Consider the following 11,137-nt stretch of genomic DNA (forward strand, 5'->3'; position numbering starts at 1 on the left):
TAAAACTTTCAATATTTTTGAATTAGTTATCTCCTTTCTTTAATTTAGTATATAATTACTTCTGACTTAATAGCATCTTAAGATTTTTACATTAGAGCCATTCACCATGATACAACATCGTTCCTCAATATTTTGACATTTCACATAATTTTAAACATTGGATCTTATTACCTTGGATTTAATGTTTTTGACTTAGCATCTTTATCATTAAAATTTGTTATGAACCGTTTATTTGTTGTGTTAAGGAAGTGCATTTAGTCAAGCATTGTGATTAAGATAATAGAAAGGTTGTACTTGTACTTTAATTGAGTATGTTCACATTATGCTACTTAATACTTTTACTCCACTACATTTTGTTGGCAAATGTTGTATTTTTTTACTCCACTGCATTTATTTTACAGATGTATTTACTTGCTACATTGCAGATAATTAATACAAAATATAGATCAATGTATACATTATTATATATTATCATATGTTAAGCTACCCAATGGTATACATTAATTCAAATAAACCGCACATTTACCAAGTGCAACATTAAAGTGATGAAAAGGCTCATACATCAATAATTATAATACAATTATAACAAATATATTGTGCATAGATGTTGCTTAAATTGGTCTATTCTGCAAAACGAGTGCGGAGGAGCCTGAATGTGCGGTTTGTTTTTAGCCTTCGATTTCCTGCTAAGGCCTTTTTGTTCCTCCGCCCACGCCGTAGATCCTCAATCACATGACCAGTTTCCATTTCCTGTTACTATTGAATCGATTGTATCACACTTCCATGTTTTTCGTCTCAAACAGCAAACGTTATGTAAACCACAGACGTTGTCACTGTCGTGTGATTTGTCGCACATATAAAGTTACTGAACACGTCCCGTCACCGCAGAGGGAAACAACATGGCGACCAACTGTGTGGTTTTCCAGAGCAAGTTAACCTCCATCATGGAGATCTTCGCTAAAGCTGCTGTGGTGGAGATCAGTAAACTGTGGGAGGACGGGTTCAACCTTGTTCAGGTGGAGTTGCGCCGCAGAGAGAGCGAGATTGAAGTGCTGAACAGAAAGCTGCTGATGATGGAAAAAGAGCGGTGTCACACTACAAGTCTGTCTTCATCATCATCATCTTCCTCACCATCTTCCTCCAAAAGAGAGCAACAGAACGTGCTGCTGCCGCCCAACGGTGATGGTAAGGATGACGATCAGAGGTGGAAAAAGTACTCAGATCTTGTACAAAAGTAAAAGTATTAGAGTGTAGGAATACTCTGTTACAACAAGTTAAATGCATGCAGTCGAAATGCAACTACAGTGGGTGAATATAGTTGTAAAAGAGGAAGAGGAGAAGAACCTTTTCCAATCAAGTGACTCAGAATCCATCACAAGCAGAATACTTTATTTATCTCAGGGGAGAATTAGGTTTTGTGCACCATTTTTAGAAAATGAATAAATATTTCTATACACATCAGAAGTTGATGTAAAAATGTGCAACAGGGACTTGGGGTCTGTGCAGTTTAGGGAGAAGTACTCCGATTCTTTACTGAAGGAAAAGTAGCAATACCTAATTTTAAATGTACTTTGTTACAAGTAAAAGTCCTGCTTTCAAAAATATTAAGTAAAATTACAAAAGTATCAGCATCAACAGTACCAAAAGTAAAAATACTCATTCTGCAGATTGGTCCATTTCAGAATAATATATATGATATGTTTTATAATGATTGATCATTAAAGTGTCATCAAAGCTGGTAAAGGCAGCTAGTTTGTATGACTTTGTATACTGCAGGGTAGCTTGTGAATTTACTCCAGGTGGAACTAAAGTCTGATTTAAGACTTGATTATATTTCACATCATTAATCAAAATATGCATAGTAACTAAAGGTATTACATAAATGTAGTGGAGAAAAAGTACACAATTTACCTCTGACTCGTAGTAGAAGTACACAGTAGTACAACATTGAAATATTAAGTTAAGTCCCTCAGAATTGTACTTGAGTACAGTACTGGAGTAAATCTACTAAGTTACTTTACACCACTGCTAACGATAAATAATAAAGAATGTACTGGAGTAAAAGTAGAAATACCAGAGTGTAGAAATACTCTGGTACAAATAAAAGTCCTGCATTCAAAATGTTACTAGTGCAAACGTGTTTTCACATGAGACAATACACATGAGGTGTGCAACTTAACAGATATATTCTAGAGTTGAAACAAAACGTCATTGTGTCCATCATCACGTTATTTATCAGGCAAAAATGTCAAACATTGAGGTCTTGGTGATTTTCTCATGGATTTTCTCTGTGATATTATGAAACCGTACCGAGACTACCCGTTTGACACTTTTACAACTGTTTATAGTTATAGTAGTCTACCTGCTACCACTATCTGTAGTACATGTTTACTGTGCAGGGTTCTTACGGTCATTAAAAACCTGGAAAAGTCATGGGAATTCAAAATGCAAATTCCAGGCCCTGGAAAAGTCATGGAAATGTAACTAAAGTTGCATCAAATATAATTTACATTTGATCTAATTGCCGAAATAGTAATACTATAATGATAATAAATACTGTATCGTATAGTAATGAAACGTAAAATGGCATTTAACTGACGAGGTGTTTTGCTGGTGAGAGATTTTAGTTGCTTTAGTCTGTAGAAGCTAGTTAGCCTATTTGATTTGTTTTAGATCGGCACAACATGTTTCATATGCAGAGCTTATTTTCCTGTTCCATGTTAAAATAAACCATTTTCAGTGGTACCGCTGAAAAAAATAGTAATTTTTTTGGTCATGGAAAATTAGGTAAAGGTCATGGAGAAGTCATTGAAAATCATTGGTAAAAAGTGTATGAAACCTGACTGTGTTCGTTATGTCTCAGCCACAGACACCACAAGTCTGGCAGAAACACCTAAACTGGTTGATCTGAAAGCTTTGAAACCTCACTTGAAATTTAAATAGTTTCACCTTCGCACATACTACCAGAATCATCCTAATTTAACAGCTCACTTGTGTACCAGTCTTTGTAAACTAACTACAGTTGAATTTAGCAAAATTGGCACACCTGTCACATAGAAAAAAATATCTTTACAACAATATTTTGCAATGGAGCCGTCTGATTAAATGCCTGTTTTAAAATGCACCTGCTTTGTCATTTCAGGGCCGATTATAGATTCAGTGCAGACATTGTGTTCTGATCAGAGCGTCAGAGAGAAGGCGGACACTTCAGCGAATCACCAAACGTCGCCATCACAGACAGAAGAGATACAATGTGAGCAGCTCAAGTCGGACCTCTGTTTGAGTGACGATGATGACGATGAAGACCTAATAGTGAAACTCGAGGACGAGGACGACGTTCAGATCTTGGAGCAGAATGTGGAAACGGATCACAGCGTTAACGATGGTCCCCTTGAGCTGGAGGTGGACCTCCAACCTGTCGAGGCGATGGAGGAACAAGAGAGCCAGCAGTGGTCGTCTGTTTCCGTGGGAGACAGCGACACTGCGGACGACTCGGACTGCTTCTTTGAGCCGAAGCAGCTGGCACAACATCTGGACTCAGAAATCCTGCTCATTCAGAACGCTTTGGACATTTTTGAAAGTTCCTCCGAGGCAGCGTACTCGGACAGGTTTACGAGGGATGATGGACAAGGTGCATCGAGTAAATCAACCATGACTTTAAGCCAAGCTCAGCCGAGTCAAACTACAGAAGCGATACACCCAGAGAGAGGAGTGTCCATCAGGTTCTGCCCAGATAAACAATCTCCAACTAAAGACTTATCAGCTTTTAACCCGGACAGCCGATTCTTTCTTTTTAACGACCCCGAGTTGCATAAAACGATAGCGAGTGGCCGCATTAAGGAGAAGTGGTACATCTGCCCGTTCTGCGGTAAAAGCTTCGATCGCGTCAGCCATCTGGAGATTCATCAGAGGATTCACACGGGAGAGAAACCGTACACATGCGAGACGTGTGGAAAGTGCTTCTCTCAGAGGAGCAACCTGCGCACTCACCAGCGGACTCACAGAGAGGCTCTTTCCCAAAACGCAGTTTGAAGATTGTTGTGAGAAAATATGTGTGTCGAGATGAACTAACCAATTCCCTTTTTATAACACTAAAGAGTAATGTAGCGGACTGATTTTACTGTGCATTTGGTCTTTATTTTAAAATATATTTTAACTTTGACATAGGTTGGAGTGTAAAGACTCATTTTTGGACTTGTGTAGTTCGTTAACCCAGCCAGTTAAGAGATTCATAGACAAAAACATGTGGGGACATCCCGCACCTCCCGCAAGATGGTAAACCTTGCAAATGTACACATGAACATTATTTCAGTTATCAGAAATCATGAGGATGTTAACCTGTAAAGCAGGAAATCTAATATAAGTTTTAAAAAATGCGTTTCTGCAGCAGCTGTGATCTATGATCCCGCTATCTTCATGTTTGATGTAACAAAAACTAAATAGTTTGACGTTTTTTAATAAAGAACAACGACTCATACGCTGTACTTTTACAAATAAACCTTTTAACATTTATATGTCTCTTTTTCAATTTCATAGAAAAACACTGAGTAAATAAACAAAAAATGTACATTTCGACACAACCGGGACGCTGATACAGATCGTTGCTCTGCTGTTTGGGTCTGGATACCAGTTAGCTGTTTGGGTCTGGATACCAGTTAGCTGTTTGGGTCTGGATACCAGTTAGCTGTTTGGGTCTGGATACCAGTTAGCTGTTTGGGTCTGGATACCAGTTAGCTGCTTGGGTCTGGATACCAGTTAGCTGTTTGGGTCTGGATACCAGTTAGCTGTTTGGGTCTGGATACCAGTTAGCTGTTTGGGTCTGGATACCAGTTAGCTGTTTGGGTCTGGATACCAGTTAGCTGNCTAATGGTTACACAAGCCAACACATCGTTATGACATCATAAAGTGGCCAAAATCTGATCAGCTCATTTTCAGACAGGTTTTTATAAAAATGGAACTTTCAGAGTCTCTTTCCACAGAGGGGACACATGCTGATGTAGAAGAGACATGAACAAGTGGATTTTGCATAATAGGTGACCTTTAAGCGCTCAAATTGGACGACCCATAGCCGGCTGGTTGGGATAAATAACTGTTTGGCTAAAACGCCCTGATCAGAGATTTCCCAGATCAGTTTGATTCCCAGCTGGCCAACAGTTTGCTGCATATCGTTCCCCTTCTCTTTTCCCCCACAGTCGTTTTCACGACCAAAGAAAAAGGTATAAAATGCCGCCCCCCTCCCCCCCAAAAAAAAGTCCCAATTAATGTCATGAGGATAAAGGATAAACAACTTACAAGCCAGAGGCAAAATATTCAAGTTTGGATCTATCCTGGGGGAAATTACCCCGTGCAGTCAATGTATACAAAACAAACATCCCGTTTGAAAAAGAAAAAGGTCCTTTTAGATGCAGGAATGCCGGCTCCTTTCATGTTCAGTGTTTGGATGATCTGTTCTAGATGATCTGTCCTCGGGGGTGCAGCAGGATGGCGTTGGAGTGCGGCTTCGGCCTGAGGATCCCGTTGCTGTAGTAGAAGTGGTTGTTGAGGGCCTCTGAGATGTGGTAGGAGCTGCTGCCCACCACCTCCTCCTCGTGCCCCTCCACCACCGGGGGAGGGGGCCAGTCCTCTCCCACCCCCTGTGGAGAGTCTCCCTCTCTGGGGGGGGCCGGGTCCGGCTGCGTGGGCCCATCGCCTTCGTCCTGCTGGGCCTTCAGGGGAACCAGGGAAGAGGGCAGACCTGAGTCCTGGTTTAGACAGCATAAAAACACATTACTGTTTCTCTGATGATAAAAGGTCTGGGTGTAGAAACAATTTACGCCTATGCCTTTTCATAAATTAAAATGGTACAAAAGTCCTTCGTTAAATGTAACTGACAATATACAATGATCTGAAAACACTGGGGGTGAAATGTATTCAGATACTTAACTTAAAAAACCACAAACACACAAAGAAAAAACCGCATTAATCTTAAGACACTTACTGTGTTCAAAGTAGCAATAAAGACTAAATACGGTTATGATGCGTTCACTGGAATCAGTCCAAAAGTTTAGACCACATGTATACTTGTACATAAATCAAAGAAAAGGTGATGATTTGAAAACAGACAGAGCTAACCAGACAAAGAACTTGTACTAAAAATAATCCCAGCTGCTGAATATGGAGTTTGTCTGCAGTGTGTCATCTCCTGTTCCTAAGAATATCTCTGACAGTGATGATGCCAATATGGCAGTAAGTAAAACACGATACTGTGTGACACATCAGCAGCGAAACTGGCTGCTTCATGGAGTAACCCCTCAGGTGCTGACACATACCAGCGACATGTTGCTGTTCTTCAGGTACGACTCCACCCTCCTCCTGCGCTCCTCCTTCTCCTCCAGCTCTGCTCCCCTCAGGCTCTCCCTGCCGTTTTGCCAGACAACGGGACGTCCCAGTTCGTCCACCTCCACCACCCCCCCCGAGGGCCCCCACTTCCCCCCCAGAGTGGACTGGCTGCCTCGGTAGATGGGCTGTTCCTAAAAGGGAGCGGACCCAAACAGTCACAACACTGAGAACAGCTGTTTGAACCTCAACCTGAGCTTTTGAAAGAACACACATAACATTCATCTGTCTGCAACTCATATATATCAATATTCCAATTATCATAGACTATTCTGCACTGTTTCTATTATATTCTGTTTCTATTATATTCTGTTTCTTTTCTGTACTGTTTCTATTATATTCTGTTTCTATTATATTCTGTTTCTATTATAGAGGGTTCAAACACTTTTTCACCAATGATTCTCCATGACCTTTACCTAATTTTCCATTACCAAATAAATTACTCTTTCTCAGCGTACCACTGAAAATGGTTTATTTTAACATGGTAAGCTAGAAAATAAGGTCTGCATATGAAACATGTTGAGCCGATCTAAAATAAATCAAATAGTCGGCTTACTAGCTTCTACAGACTAAAGCCACTAAAATGTCTCACCAGCAAAACACCTCGTCAGTTAAATGCCATTTTACGTTTCATTACTATACGATTCAGTATTTATTATCATTATAGTATAACTATTTCCGCGATTAGCTAAAATATAAATTATATTTGATGCAACTTTAGTTATATTTCCATCACTTTTGCAAAAATTTGGGAAAAATATTGTTTTCCAAAACTTTTCCAGAGCTTGGAATTTGCATTTAGAATTTCCATGACTTTTCCAGGTTTTTAATGACCGTAAGAACCCGGATTATATTCTGTTTCTATTATATTTTATTTACTTATACTATTTTATTGTGTTGCACTGTTGGAGGAGCCTGTGACCTAAGATTTTCAATCATAACTACACTGTAGCTATGCACACATGACAATAAAAGCCTTGAAACTTGAAACTTTGACTCGTCTCAACAATACCAATTGAGCCACTGTAAATATTTATCATTGGTTGCTTTTTAAATTAATCATTTCAAAAAAAATAAAAAAATAACTGTGTGTTATCTTGGAGGAAAGAAAGCAAGCAAAACCACGTTTTTGGTACACATTTGACAGTTTTCATTCAAAATGTGGAAAATCGATCCTCAAGACCAGATGTTTCTTACTTTCACAGTGAAAAATGCTTTAAAGACAATTCTGTCTTTGAATAGGACGTGATGTTGCCATTGAATCCAGAATACTGAATGAAGAATATTGAGTAACAGGACTTCTGGTAAATCAGTATGGACAGTATGTTTGACAGCAGATGGATAATCTTTAATTTATGCAAAGTTTGGAAAGAACAGTATGTTGTTTGGATAAAATCTAAATGAATAGCTGGATGGTCAGGGTTTCCGGCAAATGATTACTTTCTCTACCAGATCAATTTGAGGAGAGGTCCGCCTTCAACAGTGTTTTCAATAGGTAAGAGGGAGGCCTTTTGCAAGATGGGGTCTCATGTCATGAAACGTTCAGAGACTACTAAATGTCATAGAGTGTTGGACTCACCAGAGAGTTTTCGCTGTTTTTCATTCGGCTGTCTACTCTGAGCAGGCCGTAATCTTCAGACTGGGAACAAAAAGAGAGTTAATCAAAGTTGGTGATAAATAAAATCCACACAGAACGAGATATTAATAATGCATGTCTATGAACACTGTGTGTGTGTGCGTGCGTGTGCGTGTGTACCTGCACTCTGGGGTCTGTGCTGACTGAGTTGAGTCTCCTAAAGGAGGCTTGTCTGGAGAAGCTTTGAATTTCCTCCCTGGGGAAATTAAAGGAAATAAATACAAGTATATTTCAGTTCCTGGAAAAAACATAGTTTGTGGGTCGGCTTACGTTTTCTCGCTGAGCTCCATCTCCAGCTTCTTGTTTTTGTGTCGATGGTAGCGGTTGACCAGCAGGACGACCAGGACCAGCGTCACGACCAACGCCCCGGCCGACGCCCCGATGATGATCAGAAGCAGGTTTCCGACGGGGGTCTCACCCTGTCGTCTGGTCTCTGAAAGAAGGATAAGGACAAGAAGACATGAGGACATTTTCTTACATAAAACACAGCAACAAAAACTACAGTGATGTTGTGTTATACAGAATCTCTGATCCTGACTGATCTCTTCATGCCTTCTATCCACCACTAGAGGGCAGCAATTGTGCATAATTACTACAAATCCAAAGGAGAACTTTCTTTGTATATTTTGTTTTACTTTTTCTATCTGACAACGACTTTCACAGTTTATTACTTACATTAAGTGAAGTTATGTTATCGTCTGTTATCTATCTTAACTATTTTATAGTTAAATATTCTTTTTTTAAATGCCCTTAAAAGATATGCAACGTAAAAATCTTAACATTTGATTGTGAATTGCATTAAAATAAACACCTTATTGTGTATTTGGAAGAAAAAAATGTATCTGGAAGAAGGGATGTTATAGAAGCAAAATAGCCCAAACTCAATTGTACTTATAGATCCATGTATTGGTCCTCTCATGTCCCTATTCTACAATACCAGCAAAGCATACAGTCGCCGGAGAGTTTCCCCTTTAAAACCTTTGTGATTTGTAACGAAGCTGAAGTGCACTTACTTGTGACTGTTACTGTAAACTCTGCTGCTCCTGCTCCCACCTCGTTCCTGACCACACATTCGTAGACCCCGCTGTCATTCATGCGCAGGGCCCGCCCAAAAACTAGTTTTTCTCCAACCATGGACACCAAATCCGGCAAAGCCCCTCCTTTCCTGTGAATAATCAGAGCAAAATGTCACGATTACTTGGCAATGATGATGCACATGACATGGACTCATCAATCAAAAACATACAGAAACCTGTGACTCAACGCCCGAAACAAAAGCTGTGCAATCTTGCATTCCAGTTTAAAATATTTGTGTTGAGAAGAACAAACACATATCTATGAAAGAGGATTAGGGCCACAAGAGAAAAAATGTGTGGGATGTGACAAGAAGAGTGGCCCTCAACCTCTTCCGTAGAAACCATAACAGCAGCATTATGTGTGCAAAAAACTGGCATGCATGACGGAAATGTTTCTGCAGAAATAAATGCTACACAGGATCACCAAAGAGTGTAACCGCCAATTCACCTGCAGCTGAACCAAAACCGGCTGGGCTTACAAACTGGCGCCCATTGATGTGAATACACCCAATAAATACTAGGTTTGAGGGATTTAAGCAGGTCCGGCAAGCCCCTCTGAAGACATCACAGGCCACATAAAGGAGAGCCCGTTTCTGATCAGGTCCACTGAGGGGGTCATGTTGCATCGGTTTCACCGTGCCGCAGCAGCACCCCCCCAAACTGGAGCCAGCTCAGATTTCTTTTCTCAAAACCCCACCTAGCTTCTCTAACCAGCGCTTTGTAAAAGAGTGAAAGGTGGAGATTGCATCCGACACAGAGGAGAAGGTGGAAAATGATACAGATACAGTGAGAAATCTACTTTTAGCTGCCAAAAAGATTCTTATCTGTTTTGTGCTGCCTCACAATCTTTGTAAGGGAGTTATCAAAGCATCAAACAGTGAGATGCAAGTTGGTGTTTTTTGGTTCATGTATGCAGAGCAAGGCTATCACTTTCCCCTTGTTTCCAGTCTTCATGCTAAGCTAAGATAAATATATGAAAGTTAAAAGCTTCATATTTACTGTAGAGACACAAGAGTGGGACTGCTCTTCCTATCTAAAGCTCCAAAATAAAGTTAACAAGTACATTTCCCAATATATTGACGTATTAAGAGTTGAAAACGAACGTCTCTGGGCTTAAACACAGAATGAGTTCTTACTGATGATCGCGCCAATGGGTCTGCGCGGTTGAAAAGATTTAATCCAGAATAATCTTAATATTTCAAGATTGCTTCATTGCTGAAATATGTCTCACTCAGCACACACAACATTTGATCATTGTGTATTCAGTCGGAGCTGTAATGGCTGGTACAGTGTCTCTAATTTAAGTACAGACCCTGTGTTTTACCAGGCATTAAAGTGATATTTAAAGCATGGCACTATGATTAAGTGCTTAGCATTCGTCTCCTGCTCTTCCTTGTGTCGCGCTCTCCCCTCCCTCGTGTGAAAATATCTCCCTGGCTCTTTTTCTGACTTCAAATTGCGCAACACGACACCGCCGCTTTTATTCTGGGATGAATTGAGGCAGGATAGAAAGGCGCCCTCCTTCAGATTGAAGCACACTTCATCGTTGTTAATGGGGGGTGTAGACCGTGTGTATGCGTGTTAGCAGTGGCTTATATATGCTTGGAGACACATTCCAGTGCAATGTAAAGAGCAGGTTAGCAGCATCGCTGATAGCCTCGCAGTGGGGTGAATTAACATGTAATTGGCAGACAGCCAGACAGCCTTAATGTGTGTGTGTGTGTGTGTGTGTGTGTGTGTGTGTGTGTGTGTGTGTGTGTGTGTGTGTGTGTGTGTCTGTGTGTGTGTGTGTGGCCTAGCATTACTATACTTGTGGGGACCTAAATCTGTTTACACAGTCACGTGTGGGGACTCGCCTCCCTTATGAGGACAAAATGGAGGTCCCCATGAGGGGAATCATTAATTTTAGGGTGAAGACTTGGTTAGGTTTAGGGTTAGGTTAAGGGTTAGGCATGTGTTGGTTGGTATGGTTAAGGTTAGGATAAGTCTCCAGGAAATGCATGTAAGTCAATGTAATGTCCCCTGAAGTGATGTATACATGGTGTGTGTG

General features: G+C 40.4%; 2 protein-coding genes across 3 annotated transcripts; one reads left to right on the plus strand and one right to left on the minus strand.

Moving 5' to 3' along the window:
• The first annotated feature begins 648 nt into the window (after window positions 1-648).
• Window positions 649-4,753, plus strand: LOC104961528 (zinc finger protein with KRAB and SCAN domains 1). The gene is made up of 2 exons (XM_010789838.1): window positions 649-1,185; window positions 3,143-4,753. The coding sequence occupies exons 1-2, from the start codon at window positions 900-902 to the stop codon at window positions 4,030-4,032; spliced, it is 1,176 nt and encodes a 391-aa protein (XP_010788140.1). The 5' UTR covers window positions 649-899; the 3' UTR covers window positions 4,033-4,753.
• A 208-nt stretch (window positions 4,754-4,961) lies between these two features.
• LOC104961527 (uncharacterized) lies at window positions 4,962-9,172 on the minus strand. 2 transcript variants are annotated; one of them, XM_010789837.1, is made up of 6 exons: window positions 9,025-9,172; window positions 8,282-8,444; window positions 8,132-8,207; window positions 7,955-8,014; window positions 6,309-6,509; window positions 4,962-5,705 (listed from the first exon to the last, which is right to left on the minus strand). In XM_010789837.1, the coding sequence occupies exons 1-6, from the start codon at window positions 9,143-9,145 to the stop codon at window positions 5,451-5,453; spliced, it is 876 nt and encodes a 291-aa protein (XP_010788139.1). In that variant the 5' UTR covers window positions 9,146-9,172; the 3' UTR covers window positions 4,962-5,450. The 2 variants fall into 2 exon arrangements, with proteins under 2 accessions (XP_010788139.1, XP_010788138.1); XM_010789836.1 differs by having other exon boundaries at window positions 4,962-5,741.
• Between the last annotated feature and the right edge of the window lie 1,965 nt (window positions 9,173-11,137).

This window comes from Notothenia coriiceps, unplaced genomic scaffold (genome assembly GCF_000735185.1).
Source record: "Notothenia coriiceps isolate Sejong01 unplaced genomic scaffold, NC01 NC01_scaffold00033419, whole genome shotgun sequence".
NCBI lineage: Eukaryota > Metazoa > Chordata > Actinopteri > Perciformes > Nototheniidae > Notothenia > Notothenia coriiceps.